This window comes from Solanum verrucosum, unplaced genomic scaffold, assembly GCF_900185275.1.
Source record: "Solanum verrucosum unplaced genomic scaffold, falcon-dt-bn FXZP01000261.1, whole genome shotgun sequence".
NCBI lineage: Eukaryota > Viridiplantae > Streptophyta > Magnoliopsida > Solanales > Solanaceae > Solanum > Solanum verrucosum.
Window position 1 is genome coordinate 7409882 of NW_026019969.1, and position 20009 is coordinate 7429890.

Consider the following 20009-nt stretch of genomic DNA (forward strand, 5'->3'; position numbering starts at 1 on the left):
ATGTATCCCGTGCACAACACTATGTATCCCGCTATGTGGAATGTATCAAACCTAATGTATCCCGTGCACAACGCTATGTATCCCGCAAACATCATTTTTAAGGAATTTTTGGTAAATAAAAAACTAGGATAGGATGTTATTTAGTACTTATAATATGTGGTTCCTATAATTTATACTTATTATTTAGAGCCAAACGGTAAATATATACATCCTTATTTTTACCTTGTAAGGCTAATTAAGATCCTTTCCAAAATGGGGCTTAAATGATACTTATTTGATCAGTTGAGAGATAAAATTGGTAGCATGACCATGGGCAAAGGATGGTACGTTCAAATTGAGTCAAATATCGTTGAAGTGACGACGTTTGTCTGAAAATTGAAATGATTATTATAGTGAGGTGCAAAATGTATATTAATATTTGACGTTTAGATCTCATTTAGCTGTTATAAATAAAAATACAAAAAAATCAATTTATTGATTTTGTGTTCCAAGAAAAAATAATTGTATTTGTTAACAATGGTTAAATGTAAAAAAATAAAAATAAAAATGCAAACACCAAAAACGTTTTCATGAAAGGGATTAAAAATAATGTGCTGAATATAGAGACCATTTCCCAGTTCCCATGCTAATTAATTAAAAAACATTAAAATTATTTGAAAGCTTAAGCCATCTCCTAAGAAGCAGTCGCTATTGAAATTACGTACGCGTTAGCAATCTATCTATCTTACCAAGTAAAATCAATGACTTTTGCTTCAATTCCTTTCCTATAAATACACTATCCTTCTCTTTTCCCTTTCATCAGTCGTAAGTTCTTCATTTTCATAAATAGTAACTAAGCAACCATATATTACGCCAGTACTGATTATAAGCTTTTCAAATCCCTTCTTCTTATCCCTATTAACACATAATGATGAAGAGTGCTAAATTGTCAACTTTGTTCATGTTATATTTTTTCACTCATGTTTTTACATTTGCAAATGCATCTCTTAAGGTTGGTTACTATCATTCAAGTTGCCCAAATGCAGAATCTATCGTAAGAAAAGCAGTGAACAAAGCTGTGTCTCGTAACCCTGGCCTTGGCGCTGGCATCATCAGGATGCATTTCCACGATTGTTTTGTTAGGGTACGTACATTCCTCCCATTTTATGAAAATGCATGTGCTACTATTTGGAGAGCCAAATAATTTTTTCAATGACTTTGTGAACGTTAAAAATTAATAAAAGGTTGGTTCAACTAACAATATCTAACTTAATTTTTTTAAAAATAATTCAGGGATGTGATGCTTCAATCCTTTTGGATCCAACTCCAGGGAATCCAACAGAAAAAGAACATCCAGCAAATAATCCAAGCTTACGAGGCTATGAAGTGATCGATGAGGCAAAAATTGAGCTAGAATCTGTTTGCCCACAAACAGTTTCATGTTCAGATATAATTGCATTTGCTGCAAGAGATAGTGCTTTTAAGCTTGGAGGCATTAGATATTCAGTTCCATCAGGTCGTCGAGACGGAAGAGTATCTATTAAAGATGAACCAACCGCACACCTTCCCCCTTCCACTTTAAATGCTGGAGAGCTAGAGGAAAATTTCGCAAAAAAAGGACTTTCTTTAGATGAAATGGTAACACTTTCAGGTGCACATTCTATTGGAAGATCACATTGTTCTTCATTTTCCGATAGACTTTACTCTTTCAATTCAACTCATCCGCAAGATCCTACAATGGATCCTAGATTAGCCCAACAATTGATGAAAAGATGTCCGCGTCCTTCTATCACCGATCTAATTGCTCCACTTGATGTTGATACTCCAAATAGGTTGGACAATAAGTACTATCTCAATTTGAAGAACAATAGAGGACTGTTAACCTCAGATCAGACGCTATGGAACAGTCCTTCAACTGCTAGGATGGCGAGGAGTAATGCGATTCATGGTGAAAATTGGGCTCATAAATTTGCAGATGCAATGGTGAAAATGGGATCCATAGAGGTTATGACTGGGATGCAAGGAGAGATTAGGAAGAACTGTAGGGTTGTGAATTAATCAAGTGATTTTTATTTATTTATTTTTCGTTTGTTGATTTTTTAATTATATCATCACATTTTTTATTTCATTTCAAGTGTAATTGATTCATTCCAATTGTAATTTAAATATATTTATCACAAATACTATTATATACATGCATGTAATTCTTATTGGCTTTATTCCTGGTAGTAGAATGAAAGGCTCGATCCAAATTAAGTATAATATAATTTACCTGCAAACTTACGCTCAAGTTCTTAATTATATGAGAAAAATTGGGTGATAATCAGCCCTACGTACGTTCAAATAGTATGTGCTAGTTCCCCATGTAACGAAATAATTAATTTTTGACGAACCGAAACACTATAATTAATTGAGTAATTATAAGTATTTCTTAATTAATTAATCAGTTATATAATCTCATCATTGCCTTTGAATAACATATTTTATCTTTTTCATCCTTCCAATTTAATTAGTCCGCGTAAAAACTACTTGACAAACATCTTTATCACATCTCCTAAATTTCATTATAATTTAAAATAGTTATATAATCACTCTTGCTCACATCTTTCCTCCCTATCTATCCCTCTCTCCCATCTTTCTCTTTCTCTCTTCCTTTTTTTTGCTCGTGGTGATGACATTTAGACATACGTACGTAATTGATAAACGTATCAGTTCATATTTGATATCAGTGTACATATATCTATGCACAGATAAAATAGATACATTGATCGAGTTTGCTTCAAATACATCATATTTGATACGAAATACACTAGATATTTGATACCAGATATAGTATTGGATGAAGTTGATATCAAGCCTGTCATATGAAATTGCTTTTGGATACACATGAAATACATGATATATATACTTAATATACAAATACATGAAATTGTGAAACTCAAATGAGAGAGGAAGAGAGGCGAACGAGTTGAAGTATTCTAGATACATGTTAATTACGCTTTGGATACACTGTGTCTGGAATAAAGCACACATAATCTGACTCACGATACATGCATGTATCAGAGTGGTCAACTAATCAATAATAATATGTTTTATGTTGTTTCCTCTTTTTTCCAATTGTTCTGATGCTAACTATAAGGGGTGTCAAAAGAATATGAAAAATCGTCCGAACCGAACTTAGTCGGGCCGATTTATATAATTTTTTCAATAAAATTGTGGACTTTTATTTAAGTGTATAATTATCTCTTTATTTTTTTCCCCATTTCACTACATATATATAAAAATACATAAGTTGGAGGGGGACATCGAGCCTTACCTCCTTTTACATCATAGAATACAAAAAAATCCTAATAGAGATTATGATCAGAAAAGGATCTTAAGTCATTAATCTCCCATGTGATGCACCCAAATAAAACACCTAGAATGTAGCACACGGAAGAAACAAGCGATGAAATGAATTATGGAGGGTCGTAGTGCCAGAAAGAGGCCTTTTTTGGTCTTCTCCTGAAAGAAGGCAAGTGAAGTTTATTCATTATTAAAAGACCCCTAACCTCGGCCGGAAGTTTAGACTCCTGAAAGTAAATGATCGGCTCTTGTATAGTAGTAGCGTACTGAGCAAGAGCATCTGCAACTTCATTTCCTTCCCTGTAACAATGTTTTACTGTTATGTTTCTTTGAGCAATCTTATTCTTGATGTCTTCAATAAGGTTGTGGATTCTCCAAGATGGTTTACAACTCTCATTAATCATTCGAACCACAACTTGAGAATCCAGTTCTACATCCAAAGCTTCAAATTGTTGACCAAGACACCAAGAGATACCAATCAAAGCTGCTTGAGCCTCGCTATAATTGTTAGTGTAGCATTAAGTAGGGTATGAGAAAGCTATAATCATGTCCCCAATACTATTTCTAACAATTCCTCCGGCTCCAGCTTTGTTTTGGTTTCTCATGTAACTCCCATCGGTGTTGAGCTTCCAATTATTTCCATTAGGCCTGTTCCAGTATATCATGCTGCTTGTGATTATTGCTTTAAAGTTTTCCGCCATAAGACATACTTTGCTCCAATTCCAGGTGTAATCTATAAATTTGAACTTCTTTTTGATAGTTGTTTTAACCTGAAAAAGAATTTGAAAGCATATGTTAGAAGCAGTAACTTTTTTCTTTTCATATCTCTGTATACATCTGGCTTTCCAGATTTCCCAACATGCAATAATAGGAGTGATGAGAAAAATATATTTGTGAAGGTTGTTTTTTGGATGTTGCCTCCACCAATGCCACACAATTGAGTTGACTGTGTTTCCTGTGATATTGAAACCAAGTGGTCTAGATATATATCTGGGACCAAGTTTGCCTGGCCATGTCACTAACTGCAAACAAATGATCATTAGTTTCATGTTGGGCAATCCTGCAACAAGAACAACTCGGAGATGAATTTGCATTTATATTAAATCTAGACATTGAGGAATCAATAGGAAGTTTGTTCCTCAAAATTCTTCACATAAGAAATGATGCCTTAAAAGGGATTTCCTTTATCCATATATAATTGTATATTGGAGAAGCAACATTTTTTTCTCTCAGATTTTCAAAGGCTGTAGAACAAGAGAAATAACCATTATTACTTAATTTCCAGATAGCTTTATCATTTGTGTCTCTATTGCCAATTGGAGTACCTTTGATTAAGTTCAAGGTTTCTATTGGTATGGGATATTGAATATGGTCCAAGTCCCATTGATGGTTAGTGATGTAGGTGTTAACCTTGACATTATCAGGTTTGGGATTTGGATTAATTATGTGAAAAAGAGAATTTACCTGAGTTCAGTTATCCCACCAGAACATACTATTACCTGAGTTGATCTTCCATATGATATGTTGTTCCATCTTGTCTCTCATGCAAAGCAAGTCCTTCCAAGCGATGGAATCTTTAGTAGCAATTACCTTAAAGTTTGGATTACTCCTTTGGCAATACTTAACTTTTAAAAAAAGAGACCAAAGAGAAAGTTTTGTCCTCAATCTCCACCACCTTTTAGCTGAGAAAGTGTGACAAATATCTATTAAGCTTTTAAATCCCAAACCACCTTCCTTAGTAGGAAAACACATGTTTTTCCAGGAAGCCCAATGATAGCTATTTTTTCCATCTCTCTGTCCCCAAAAAAAATTAGCAAACTGTATTTCTATCTCTTTGATAACAGTGCTTGGAGGCATCAAAGAAGCAAAAATATGCAAAGTCTGAGATTGAAGAATATGCTTAATTATTACAGCTTTACCTCCTGAGGAAAGTAACCTTCCTCGCCAACCTGCAATCTTGTTAAGAATCTTTTTGGAAATATCAGAGAAATAACAAATTTTCTTAGCACCAGTATATATAGGACAACCTAAATAATTAAAGGGGAAAGAGGATTGAGTAAACCCAGTCCATCTTTTAATCCTTCTGTTAAGAAGATTATCTATTTTATGGTGGGTCAGAAAAAAACTTTTGTCCCTGTTAACCTCCTGACCAGAAGCCAATTGGTACTTGTTCAAAAGTTTCATAATCAACTTAATGGAGTACTTATCACCAGAATTGAACAAGACTAAGTCATCTGCATAACTAAGGTGATTAATTTGGGGACCTTTTTTATGCATAGAGAAACCAATTGCCCTCACAAAAAAGAAGAAGTGAATTCTCTCCGTACACAAAAGAACCGTTTAAGTCTCAACGACATTTTTTTGCCCCTGTTGGATCGGATTTAGAGCTATCTCCGTCAAGCAACTACCATGGCACCACCTCCGGCTGGTGAAACGGAGCGAATAACCCAACCAAAGGACCCCTCAAAAGTTTCGACTACGTCAGCAGCTTCTAATTCAAAGAAATCCGCAGCAGAAATAGTGGCTGGTCCTCCGACCACTAACAAATCTATGAGCTCATCTGTACTAGCAAGACACACAATGCACAATGGTAAGCCTGCAATTATTTTTAAAGCTTCAGATTATTACGGGGTTATGGCACAAGATTGCAAATGGACCTTGGTTGGCAAGTTTACAATGGGTCGACCTAGAATCGAAGCAATTAGATCAAAATTTCTGGAACAACAACCTCTAGTAGGAAAAGTAAGAATATGGGCATATGATTATCGTCATGTTTTCATAGAATTCAATAACGAAGTTGATTTTAATACAGTTTATTTCAAGAGATTCATGTCGATTGCTGGTTCTCTTATGAGATTATTCAAATGGTCACCTGATTTCGATCCAAATGAGGAGACCTCTCTGGCTCCTATATGGGTTCTTCTGCCCGATCTACCGTTCCATTCCTTTAGATGGGAATATCTAAAACAAATTTTATCTATTGTCGGTACTCCATTGAAAGAAGATTTGGCTACTATTGTGAGATCTCAACCTAATATGGCTAAGGTACGAGTAGAGGTCGACCTAATGAATCCTCTGAGAGATTCTGTTTGGATAGGATTGGAGGGAGAAAATGTTGGATTAAAAGGACAGGATCAGAAACTCGAATATGAAGGGGTGCCAACTTTTTGCAAATCATGTAGAATGCAAGGCCATGGTCAAGATAGTTGTAATGTAATGGCAAGAAGAAAGGAACAAGAGGGTCACAGGGAAGAAAACAATACAGATTCAGTCATCATTGGCAAAAACACTCTGAAAGAAAGTAATGACAATGAGAAGATGTGTAGTACTAGTAACAATGTTGAAGAAATTATGCACGACAAAGAGGGAAACAAAGAGGATGGTTTTACACAAGTCATCAATAGAAGAGACAAGAAAGGGAAAGGGAAACAACAAGAGAATACTAGCACTGGAAATATGGGTTAGGAACAGAGGAAAGATATGCAGAATTGCATAATCACAGGCAAGCAAAAAAGGGATAATAAATTGATGCAACGACCAGATTTGAAAAAAGGAGAAAACGAGACCAATGACAAGGCGAACAAACAGATTCCTAAGCTTGGCAATGCTAACCGGGAGAACATAATAAAAGATAACCGGGAGAACATAATAAAAGAAAGAAAAAATGATAGTAATAAAGATCAAGCAGAAGGGTCTGACAACAAGGATAAATGAGTTGTCACAGAGAAAGTTATGGCTAAGCATAAAGAGGATAAAGTCGAAAATAGAGATACTAAGTCTATTTTGACAGAAATGCAAACTCATGACCTCAACAGGCAGGATGGAAAAAAGGCTGGAGCCAAGGGACAAAAAAAGAAAAGCAAAAAGAAGAAGAAGAAGAAAACACTTTCAGCCGTCGTTCTCAAGAAAATGTTATGGGCTAAACAAAAACCCAAACAAGTTGGGACAATTGATTTAGCTAACCATAACCAGGTAAGTCATGCTAATATTACTCTTGATAAAATGATACAAGTTGAAGATAGTCAAGGAAGCAGCTCCAAAGGTAGCCGTTTGTATCCTTGTATCGCAGAAACTGCTGATTTGCAAATAAAGGGTGGAAAATTGGTCGTGGACCTGGGAAGTTTGGAGTACATCCTTCCAAAAATTTGAGAAAAGCAGGATCCTCTTAATGGGTATGATTCCGACCAGGAACACTATTACGATATTAGTGTAGACCACGTAGATGATTTTTCGTCAGATGAAGATGTTCCTGAGAGTTTATTGGATGCTTTTGAACTGGAGAAAAATCCGCTAGTTGATAGTCTCGTTGAGGTGTTTGCTCCAGTTCCTAAAGACAACAGAGATCCAGTTATGCAGGAAACAGAACAAGCTATACAACAACAAGGTTTGTCACCAAGAGGTAATAAGCATAAAAAAGAATGGAAAGCTAGAAAGGGAATCAAAGATGCCCCCGAAGCTAAATAAAATAAAGTTGTGGTTGCTCACTCCCCCGAAGTTTCCTTATGATTAAGATCATTATATGGAATATAAGGGGGGTAACTTCCCGAGGTGCTTTTAATAGACTAATACAATTAGTCAGGCTTTATAAACTTGACTTTATAGCTTTACAAGAACCTTTCTTGAAAAGCGATAAAATAGACAAGTTTAGGAGAAAGCTTGATTTTGATTATGCCATCTCTAACTCTCACAGTAAAGTTTGGATATTTTGGAACTCTAACATAGTTTGTTCAATAGTATCGAAAAGCAGGCAACAAATTACTATGCATGTCATTTTACATGGAGACACAACCCCTTTTTGGATAACTATTGTATATGTTAGATCTAAAGCTAGCAAAAGAAGATATTTATGGGACAAACTCAAACACCTGAATACTACTATTGATGGCCCTTGGGTCATAGGTGGAGATTTTAACTCCATTATGGAAGCCGATGAGAAAAAATGGGGTGTACCTTTTAGACTAAATACTTGTTTTGATTTTATTAATTGTATGGATGAATGTGGCATGACTGACCCTGGTTTTGTAGGTAATATCTACACTTGGTGTAATGGGAGAGGAGGAGCAACTAGGATACATATGAGGCTTGACAGATTTCTTCACAATGAAGAATGGGCAATCAGATTCCCCAATATTAAAGTAGAACATTTGGCAAAGAAAGGCTTTGATCATAATTTACTATTGATTAATAATTCTTCTGATGATCAGCGGGTGGTTAGATATTTCAAATTTCTTAACTTTTGGACTGATCAAGAAGATTTCCTTTCCATAGTCAGAAATGTATGGGAAACCGAGGTCCATGGCAACTCAATGTGGATCTTACAACAAAAACTCAAAGCAGTGGCGAAAGAGTTCAGTAAATGGTCTAGGGAGTGCATCGGAGATGTCTTTCAAAAAGTCAAAGAGTTTGAAACTCAATTGGCTGCCTGTGAAATACAATACTCAACTTCCGATTCAGAAAATGATAGACATAATCTTCACAAGACTCAAGCAGAATACACTAGATGACTGAAAATGCAAGACTCCATTCTTAGGCAAAAAACTAGACTTAAATTGTCACGCCCCAAACTCAAGTGGCGCAACTGACTCCTAAAGTCAAAACTCAGGCCCGAGCCGACCCTGCTGAACCATTTGTTACTAGCGCATGGCAGTCACATGCAATTAAGAAAACAAACAAGTATATCTCGGCTTAAAACTAAGCCCTCGGCCGGCAAGGCCCTTGTCAACAGATCTACAAAAAAACCAGCTACTCCCAAGAGTTTATATAAAGAAATATCCAACTAGCACAGAAGTCCTGATTGGGCCATTGAGGCCACCATGATATCTATACCAAAACTAAAAATAGGTAAATATCAGTACAATACATCAAACAGCTCACAAGCTTCAGCAAACCAACAACATAGGCCAGCATGGCCATAACGTAGCTAAAAACCCCACACACTAGTCTGCAAGCCTCTAAGAGTAGTAAAGATTGGTGGGACAGGGCCCCAGCCTACCCATGAGAATATATACAACAAAAGGTAACAAACCTCCCAACTCTGGCAGCTCCGGAGGAAAGGGGCTGACCAATCGGATAAAAGTCAATTCTGCTGATATGGAGGTCTACTCAGTCATCTGTCAGGACCTGCATGCATGAATGCAGCGCCCCCAAGGCAATGGGGCGTCAGTACAAAATAATGTACAGAGTATGAAAGGCAATAGACTATGATGAGGTATCCTGATATACTGGAATAATATGATAAATAAATTAAGGATACGATAATTGTACTGACCTGCTTCTAAATCTAAATTTATCAAAAATAATAAAACAACAACCTAACCAAGCCCCCATAAGCTCGGTAGGTACAAACAGCACACAAGACCACCTACTCAGGCCCCCATAAGCCCGGAAGGTGCCAATCAACCTGTATACCCCTATCGGTAGTCCCCTAGCCTTCTTAGGCAGTCACATAGCCCTCTTAGGCATCAACATATCTTATAGACAACTCATAGCCCTCTTAGGCAACAACATGGCCCTGTAGGAAGCACATAACCTTCTTAGGCGTCAATATATATCCCTGTAGGCAACTCATAGCCCTTCTAGGCATCAATATAACCCCGTAGGCAACTCATAGCCCTTCTAGGCATCAATATAGCCCCGTAGGCAACTCATAGCCCTTTTAGGCATCCATATAGCCTTGTAGGCAGAACATAACCCTGCTAGGCATAGATCACATTCCTGCAGCTAACAATAATAGCCCAAAGGCAACAATAACAATCCAACAGCTAAAAGTGAGCAATTTAGTTATAGACAACCTATACAAATAGCCTCTAAGTCGTGTCCAACATACGAATGTTACTACTGAATAAGAATCTCGATAAGAAAGGATTATACGCACTCGAGCAGCCAACAATAAACAATAATAGCTATAAGTATAACAACGATTACAACTCAATAACATTGCTCTTGAGCTTTAAGGAAACATGCCATAGGAAGAGAATAGCCTTAACATACCTTTTTCGTTAAATTCACGTGGCCTAAAGACTTTAACTCATAACTCCCTCGATACTACAACAAGGTAGGACCATAATCAACACATAAAATAAAAGATACCATGACAATACAATAAAAGATATGTATTTCCGTCGCAAATTGCTATTTGCTGCTTATAAAAGCTAGAGTCGATGAAAGAAGGGTCTTACCTCGATCTTAGGTTCGTAATTCACCTCAAAACCTTCAAATATATTCAAACCCCTGCTGTCCCAACTCTAAAATGTGATATGCTACGCAATCGATAAAACAAATTATACCACGATGATGAGCCCAACGCGTAGAACAACTTTTGTCAAGGACTTACGTCGAGAAAATCTATATTTCACTTGATCCTAAAAATGGGTTTCTATGTTTTCTCTGTATATTTAGCTTTAAAATGAAGAAAAACTCGAAGAAGAAGATATATACACTTTCCACCGACCTAGGGCCCCACCCCACGTGCCTGCTTGCGCAGTCCCACAAAAATGCGAATATCTCTCTATTCTGAAGTTGTATGAATGAACGGTTTGATGCGTTGGAAACTAGACTCGTAGACCTTCGATTCAATAGTTTGTGGGCCCCATAACTCTTTATAGATTGGGAGAAAACCTCCAAGACATTTGACCCAAATTTTAGAGAAATCTTTAAGAAGGAACTTACGATACTTCCGCCAACTTTTATTTTGCCACTTACCTAACTTCAAAACTTGAGATGCAACACTTGAACACTTAAAATAGGACATACCACATGATTCTTAATTTATTACTCACCCTCCTTGTCTTTCCATGAAGATACGAGTTAATTTAGACGTTTTGAAAAGTCGGGGTGTTACATAAATGGGCTGAAGATGGTGACTCTAATACAAAGTATTTTCATAGTACTATTAGAGCAAGGAGAAGAATGGCTCAGATCTACAAAATTAAGGATAAAAATGGTCAATGGCAGGAAGGGAACAACAATATCTCTGAAGCTGCCATAGATTACTTCAGGCAGATCTTTACGGAACATCATAGAGACATAAATTTAGACTTCATTAGAGGTTGCGATAATCTTATCACTGAAGATGACAACAGAAAGCTTATTGATACTCCTTCAGAAGATGAAATCAAGTTTGCAATAGAATCAATGGATCCCAATAGTTGTGCAGGACCGGATGGATTCAATGGTCATTTCTTTCAATTCACTTGGGACATCATCAAGAAGGAGGTAATTTCTTATGTTCTTTCCTTTTTTCAAGGTTCTGAACTAACTAAGTTTTATACACATGCTTGTTTAGTTCTAATTCCTAAAGTTACCTCTCCTGATTGCTTCTCAAAACTTAGACCTATAAGTTTAAGCAATTTCTCAAATAAGATTTTGTCTAAAATCATTGCTCTAAGGATTAATAAGATTTTGTCGAAAATTATCTCTGAAAACCAATCTGGATTCGTTAAAAGTAGGCAAATCACTGAGAATATTCTTCTTACTCAAGAAATTATCCACAATATAAGGTCTAAGAATTCTAGTTGTAATGTTGTGATTAAACTAGATATGTCTAAGGCTTATGATAAATTGTCTTGGAGTTTTCTAACCTCTGTTCTCAGGAAAATGGGCTTTGCCGAGGCATTATTGAAATGGTTTATAGACTTCTCTCCAACAATTGGTATTTTGTGATCATTAATGGAGTTCGATATGGTTTCTTCAAATCTTCTAGGGGACTAAAGCAGGGTGACCCCTTATCTCCTGCTCTGTTTGTTATTGCCGCTGAAACTTTTTCTAGAGCTTTGAATTACTTACAGTGTATAATTATCTCAAACAATTAGGATTGTCCTTTTAATTTATAATAAAAATAAAAAAATTATCGAACCAAACCGAATAACCTTACATGTATGTAAATATATTTTATATATTAACAATATGTTAAATATAACTTAGGTTCTAGACCTCTAGTGAATGGACGACTTTGAGTTTTACTCTTTAGTTATCCTTTAATTAATTTGATTTAAAATTAAAAGATCCTATAATAGATACTTCATTAAACAATGCGGTAAAATATATGCAAACACTTCCATTAAATGTTTAAGATCAAACAATACGACAATAAAGTATTACATTCTTGATTTTATGGTGAAGAATCAAATTGCTTCTTCAAGAACAATTTGTGAAAGAAATATTTTAATAATAATATATTTGAGGTGATACTTTAAGGAGGAACTATCGCATATAGCAACTCAAAAGTAGCCTAATTACTCTCCATAGCTATAGTTTGATAATTATAATTCGTAGCTACATGTTATAGGGAGGAGAGAGGCGAGCGAAATTGGGAGAGAGAGGAGAAAAGCGAGCGAGAGAGGGCAGAGAGTGCGAGAGAGGTGAATTATATATGTATATCGGTTAGATAATTGTATATTATACATATGCATTTGTATATATGGCCAACGAGATTGGGAGAGGGAGGAGAGAGGCGAGTGAGAGAAAGCAGAGAGTGGGAGAGAGGTTAATTGTATATGTATATCGGTTTGATAATTGTATATTATACATATGCATTTGTTAGGGGAAGCGAGATTGGGAGAGGGAGGAGAGAGGCGAGTGAGAGAGGGAAATAATTTGTATAATTCACATCTCATTTGTATAATTCGCGGCTAAATTTGTATAATTCGCGTGTTTTTGTATACTTGAGTAATATAAAGTCTAGAATTATACAAATATGATAAAACTTGAAATAACAAATTGTACAAACATAAATATATGAAATTTAAACAGTTATACAAAATATATTATACAAATTAATTATATAAATTATACTATACAAAATCTAAAAACTACACGTTTATACAAACTTTAAAAAGTTATACACAAAAAGATTGAATGTATATGGTGACAAGATTGAAAAACCAAAGGAAATCATAGTCATATACAAATATAAATCATCGTATATAAATACAAATCAAAAGAAGAATTGTTAGTGGCGAATTATACAAATGTGGCTAATTATACAACTCGAAGTCAGTCCATGTAATTAATGGTTAATGTTAGTCGCGAGTGGTAATTATAGCAAACTATAGCTATGAGGAGTAATTAAGTAGTATAAATTTGCTTAACCGTGTAATTTTCCCTACTTTAAAAGTTAGAAAAAAAAAATTGCCCATACCGATATCGAAGAAATACATTGGTTATATATTATAAAATAACCAAAAAATTAAGACGATATAAATTTTATAAAATAACCGACCAAACAATCTCATGAACACCACTTTTAGAAGAGAAACAAAAAAGTCAAAATAATTAAGTACAATATTTAATCAAGCGCTGGCTTTCATATTAAAGGTCAATGGAGTAGATTCACCTAAATTGTCTTAAAAAATCAAATTGTTTCTCAGCTAAACTAAAATGTTAATATTACCCACTAGTGTAAAGCTTCAGGTCAAATTCTTGATTGAACAGCCTGTTGGCTTACACACGGTCAAATATACAAATACACCCAGCATTAATATTTTTTAATTTCATTTAATTTAATACTTACCTTTCTTGCTTTTGTTTTTTTTTTTAAATATCATATTATAATTATGGTTCTCATATGTGGGGCTGGCGAGTGGCGTCATGGTAGTCGAAACAATTCAATACTACTAACAAAAATTGTAGTGTTATATTAGAGCCAAAATGTATTTACGTAGCCGCCGATGGCGGATGGAGAACGTATTGGCTGGGCATATAAGAAAATATATGTGAAAAATTACTATAATTTTAATAAAAGGTATAATATGTTTTGAACTCATAATCGATTCAGTAGGTTGCTTTCATCTAGTTTGAGTCTCTAATAGATTTACTATCGAGTTGTAATATTTCCTGATGGTGTGTGTTATATATGTAATTATATTATTTTAAAAGTTAAATGTCCAAAATATATCCATAAAAAGACTGTAATTAGTCTTTGAATGTGTGAAAAATAAATAAATACTTTATATATGTTATGGCAGAATGAAGAATCTATACCAACACACATTGTTATTATCACGAAAAATTGACGTGAATACTATCTGAATAAACAAAATAACTAAATACTTTGATATAATTACTATATGAATCCAAAATCAAAACACCTAAACTGTTTCAAAATAAGAATTTGTACTTTCTCACGTCACCATTTTATCCAAGTAGTATTAAAATTTGCCCACTAGTGTTAAGCTAGTCACCAGGTTGGTTTCTTGATTGAACAGCGGCCTGTTGGCTATACTCTTGCAATTTTTTTGTTGTTCATACTTTTATTTGAAGATAAAGATTAAAAATAACGTGGCTGGAAATAGAGACCATTTTCCAGTTCCCACTAATTAAATAATTCAAAACATTAAAATTATTTTGAAAGCTTGAAACTATCTCCTAATTAATTAGAAGCAGTCGTCGCTATTGAAATTACGCGTTACCTACCTATCTATGTTACCAAGTAAAATCAAAGACTTTTACTTCTATTCCTTTACTATAAATACTCTCTCCATCTCTTTTCCCCTCCATCACTACCTTCTTATAATTAAGTTGTTCATTTCCTTAAATAGTAATTAACCAACTACAGTACTATTAATTACTCCGCTGCTTATCAACTTTTCAAATCCCTTCTTCTTGTCACTATAACACATAATGATGAAGAGTGCTAAATTGTCAACTTTGCTCATGTTATATTTTTTCACTGTTTTTGCATTTGCAAATGCATCTCTTAAGACCGGTTACTACCATTCAAGTTGCCCAAATGCAGAATCCATTGTCAGAAAAGCAGTCAACAAAGCCGTGTCTCGTAACCCTGGCCTTGGCGCTGGTATCATCAGGATGCATTTCCACGATTGTTTTGTTAGGGTACGTCTCATTTTATTTATGTTTAAAGAGTCAACCAATTATTTATTTGATTTTGTGTGTTGAAATTAGTAAAAGGTTGGTTCAACTTACAATATATCTAACTTCATTTTTTTTTAAATAATTCAGGGATGTGATGCCTCAATCCTTTTGGATCCAACTCCAGGGAATCCAACAGAAAAAGAACATCCAGCAAATAATCCAAGCTTACGAGGCTATGAAGTGATCGATGAGGCAAAAATTGAGCTAGAATCTGTTTGCCCACAAACAGTTTCATGTTCAGATATAATTGCATTTGCTGCAAGAGATAGTGCTTTCAAGCTTGGAGGCATTAGGTATTCAGCTCCATCAGGTCGTCGAGACGGAAGAGTATCTATTAAAGATGAACCAACCGCACACCTTCCCCCTTCCACTTTAAATGCTGGAGAACTTGAGGAAAATTTCGCAAAAAAAGGACTTTCTTTAGATGAAATGGTTACACTTTCGGGTGCACATTCTATTGGAAGATCACATTGTTCTTCATTTTCTGATAGACTTTACTCTTTCAATTCAACTCACCCACAAGATCCTACAATGGATCCTAGATTAGCCCAACAATTGATGAAAAGATGTCCGCGTCCTTCTATCACCGATCCAATTGCTCCACTTGATGTTGATACTCCAAATAGGTTGGACAATAAGTACTATCTCAATTTGAAGAATAATAGAGGACTGTTAACCTCAGATCAGACGCTATGGAACAGTCCTTCAACGGCTAGGATGGCGAGGAGTAATGCATTTCATGGTGCAAATTGGGCTCATAAATTTGCAGATGCAATGGTAAAAATGGGATCCATAGAGGTTATGACTGGGATGCAAGGAGAGATTAGGAAGAACTGCAGGGTTGTGAATTAATCAGTGATACTTTTTTTGTTCTTGTTGATTTTTTAATTGTATCATCACATTTTTTTATTCATTTTCAATGTCAAGATAAGTGTATTGGACAACTTCCATTTGTTTTATCAAGAAAAGGCATAAGGGCATCTCCAACCCTACCCTCTATTTTATTTTTCAAATATAAAATTCTCTATTTTTTCAGACAATCAACTTCACCCAATTCTCTATTTTACTCTCTCTAAAAGAATTTTTTTCTCTCTTCTCAATATTATATTATTATTTATATTTTATTTGCATTTCCTTATTTCATAATATAAATCCTTTCTCCTTCTTTTTTTCTTCAAATAATCACTTTATATAATTTTTACGTAATATAAAATTTTATTTTATTCTAAATTTCTAAATAACATAAATTGCAAGTTATTATATAATATACAAATTAATGGACAATTCAAATAAAAGTGAAATCATCAATGAAATACAATTACATAAAAAATACATAAATCAACGAGCACAACTGCAACAATTCTCTGGATCATACACTAATTTTTTTCCGAATATTATTAAATCTGGAAATGACCTACCGGATTAGTGAATTATTGTTGCGATAAAATTATTATGTATTGCTATCTTATATTTAAATTATTATGTTATGTATTATATTTTTAAATTAAAATTTCCATCTTATCATTATACTTTTGTGCATTCTTCATAGTGAAAATTAATAATAATATCAAATTATATTAAAGTGATGAAAATCTTAAAAAATTGAAACATTATTAATTTGGGATGAAAGTAGTGTATATCAAATAATATATTTATTAAAATGTCATACTACATTTAAAAAGAATTACGAATGTTAGATATTTAATTAATGACCTTATATTAAAAATAATGTGTTAATTACAAAATAATAGAAATATAATAAAATAATGAAAAAGTGAAATAGAGAATGTGAATAGTAGTTCTATTCACCTCTCTATAAATGAAGAATAGAGAGTTAATTTAAGAGTGGTTGGTGAACTCATTCTCTATTTTAAATGCTGGAGAACTTGAGGAAAATTTCGCAAAAAAAGGACTTTCTTTAGATGAAATGGTTACACTTTCGGGTGCACATTCTATTGGAAGATCACATTGTTCTTCATTTTCCGATAGACTTTACTCTTTCAATTCAACTCATCCGCAAGATCCTACAATGGATCCTAGATTAGCCCAACAATTGATGAAAAGATGTCCGCGTCCTTCTATCACCGATCTAATTGCTCCACTTGATGTTGATACTCCAAATAGGTTGGACAATAAGTACTATCTCAATTTGAAGAACAATAGAGGACTGTTAACCTCAGATCAGACGCTATGGAACAGTCCTTCAACTGCTAGGATGGCGAGGAGTAATGCGATTCATGGTGAAAATTGGGCTCATAAATTTGCAGATGCAATGGTGAAAATGGGATCCATAGAGGTTATGACTGGGATGCAAGGAGAGATTAGGAAGAACTGTAGGGTTGTGAATTAATCAAGTGATTTTATTTATTTATTTTTCGTTTGTTGATTTTTTAATTATATCATCACATTTTTTATTTCATTTTCAATGTCAAGAACAAATGTAACTGATTTTTTTCAATTGTAATTTAAATATATTGATTTAAGAGATTTTGCTTATTTTCATGGTAAAGATATGTTGGACAACTTCTATTTATTTGATTAAGAAAATTGCACAAAGAACTTCAGAAAGTGCACTTGTACACTTTTGTTAACATTACTCGTGTCAATTTAAATGTTATAGTTTAAAAAGTTTATAGATCACTCCAATCATTTTCTCGTTCTTTATATTTTGACGGTAAGGAGATCGAATTGTATATTTGCAACGAACAATAAGCCAAAAGGAGACTAGCTAAGAAATGTTCTTCATTTTATTTTTGCAGTGTTGGGGTCATGGGGTACATATTAATCTATTTATGTAGTGTAATTTTTCGATAAAAAAATGTTAAGTAACTCTTGTATAGTTCCAGCCCTGGTTGCTGGAAGGAGAGAAAGTGTGGTATTTTAGCAAAACGTATTTTAGAAATGTTCTTATTGTCAATTTCCAAGCAGTTGGATGATATTAAATGGAGCAAAATTATAGAAAAAATAAAATTAAACTGAGGAGGAGTTCCAAAATAAAGACCAGTTGCCAGTTGCCACTCTTAACTAGGAACACTTCAAATATGTACACATTTGAAATTTGTATCATGCAAAAAAAGAAAAAAAAACTTTGTTCTTTTTTCTTATAATATAATATTAAAATTTGGTCAAATTTTATTAGAAAAAAGCCTCCCTCTTTAAAATATTATTAGTAAATAATGTAGAAGAGTTACCTGATAGTGATTAGATTAATATTTCAAACTTGAATCACCTCACCAAAATAAAAAAATAAAAAAATTAGAACTTCACATAATATAATGTTTTACACGAAAAGTTTAATAAAAGAGAATAAGTAAATATATTATTTTACTGGTAAATCTACAAGTTTTAACTTGATATTTAAGTTCAGCGTCTTACATGGTAAATATTAAAATATGAAACGAATAGTAATCAAATTGCGGGGATAGCTCAGTTGGGAGAGCGTCAGACTGAAGATCTGAAGGTCACGTGTTCGATCCACGTTCACCGCATTGTTTTTCTACTTTTATTTTGGGCTTGGACCCGAATTCCTTGGGCTTTCCTTTTTATTTTGACCTTTTGAGCCAAATTTGGGCTTCGACCCGAATTCCAATTTATTGGGCTTTTAGAGGTTTTAACTCTTGTACTTTCCTGTGAAAATTTTGACATGGCCATTTAACTTATACATGTCTTTTATAATTTTTGCACGTATACTAAATTGAGATGTATAAATTATAATGTTTGAAGTTAATGTTTTTGACAAAATCAAATTTTCTATATTTATTCAGGGATAAAGAGAGAAAAGAGTTTATTGAGAATGGAATGTATACCGTATCAATTGGATTGGAGTCCGACTAAATTCATATTCGTGTATTGCATGATACATTTTTTGAAATGTCATTTCAACAAGACTTTTTGCATAATATGTGTCATATATGCATAATATAAATCAACTTGAGTGTCTCACGTGAATTACCTTGCATGTGTTACTTGAAATTTTGGACACATGAGTTTACTTGTTTAGTTTTATATAAGTTTAAATATCTGTGTGTATATCTAAAGTTGGAATTTTGGACATGTGTGTTTCACTTGATTTTTTTAATTAATTTTTTTGAATTTGAACATGTTTGTTTTAATAGTACTCTTACTATTATATTTCAAATATATATATTGGAAAAAAGGTAGTAGTTTTTAATAATAAGATTAGAGTTTAGACTTGTCTTTTTCTTTCAATTTCTTGCTAAAATAAATTGTAAGAAAATGATTGATTAGTAATTTATTGTCATGTTTTTGTTTTGCTCATATATAACTTAGTTTGTTCAATCATCTTATAATGACGTAAAAGTTGGTTGGCATGCATCCTTCAACCGACAGACCTCCCAATAAAAGTTATGTACTTTTCTTCATTTTTATTAAATGATGAAGTGCATCTAAAATCATATCATAAGGTTAAATTAACTTCCATTCAGATATGTTCCACCTTAAATTTTATATATTTACTTTGTCCTTCCAAAAGTATTTAGTTGGCGTGATTCAAGTTGAGATAGTAAAATTGATATCAAAGAATATAATAAAGATGTAGACAATCTTGGATATGAAAACTTTTTTATTTAATTACAGAATTTAAAGTGCCTTAAAAAGATTTTTTTTTAAGTTTATAACATGTTCTAATGAATTTATGAAGGAGCATTCTTTCAACCGTCATGAGGTTGACGGACTTAAATAAAGCATTGAAGGAAGACTTTAAGGACATCCATAAGATCATGTGGTTATTTTGATAATTTTTGTAATTTAGTTATTTTTATGAAACTAATATAAATAGTCTCTAAGTCTTTATA

The 20009-nt window shown here is 33.7% G+C and overlaps 5 protein-coding genes and 1 non-coding gene across 8 annotated transcripts in view; 5 read left to right on the plus strand and 1 right to left on the minus strand.

The window, feature by feature from the left end:
• Positions 1–20009, minus strand: part of LOC125815508 (shaggy-related protein kinase NtK-1) — a 177200-nt gene that overhangs the window by 63472 nt on the left and 93719 nt on the right. The window lies entirely within an intron of this gene.
• Positions 911–2037, plus strand: LOC125816776 (peroxidase 5-like). Its single transcript, XM_049496399.1, has 2 exons — positions 911–1123; positions 1273–2037. The coding sequence occupies exons 1-2, from the start codon at positions 911–913 to the stop codon at positions 2035–2037; spliced, it is 978 nt and encodes a 325-aa protein (XP_049352356.1).
• Positions 5734–6789, plus strand: LOC125816777 (uncharacterized). Its single transcript, XM_049496400.1, has one exon. The coding sequence runs from the start codon at positions 5734–5736 to the stop codon at positions 6787–6789; it is 1056 nt and encodes a 351-aa protein (XP_049352357.1).
• LOC125816778 (peroxidase 5-like) lies at positions 14947–16047 on the plus strand. Its single transcript, XM_049496401.1, has 2 exons — positions 14947–15156; positions 15283–16047. Exons 1-2 carry the CDS (start codon positions 14947–14949, stop codon positions 16045–16047), a joined length of 975 nt encoding a protein of 324 aa, XP_049352358.1.
• LOC125816779 (peroxidase 5-like) lies at positions 16605–17545 on the plus strand. Its single transcript, XM_049496402.1, has 2 exons — positions 16605–16620; positions 17040–17545. The coding sequence occupies exons 1-2, from the start codon at positions 16605–16607 to the stop codon at positions 17543–17545; spliced, it is 522 nt and encodes a 173-aa protein (XP_049352359.1).
• On the plus strand, positions 18611–18683 carry TRNAF-GAA (transfer RNA phenylalanine (anticodon GAA)). Its single transcript has one exon. It is a non-coding gene; the product is annotated as a tRNA-Phe (tRNA).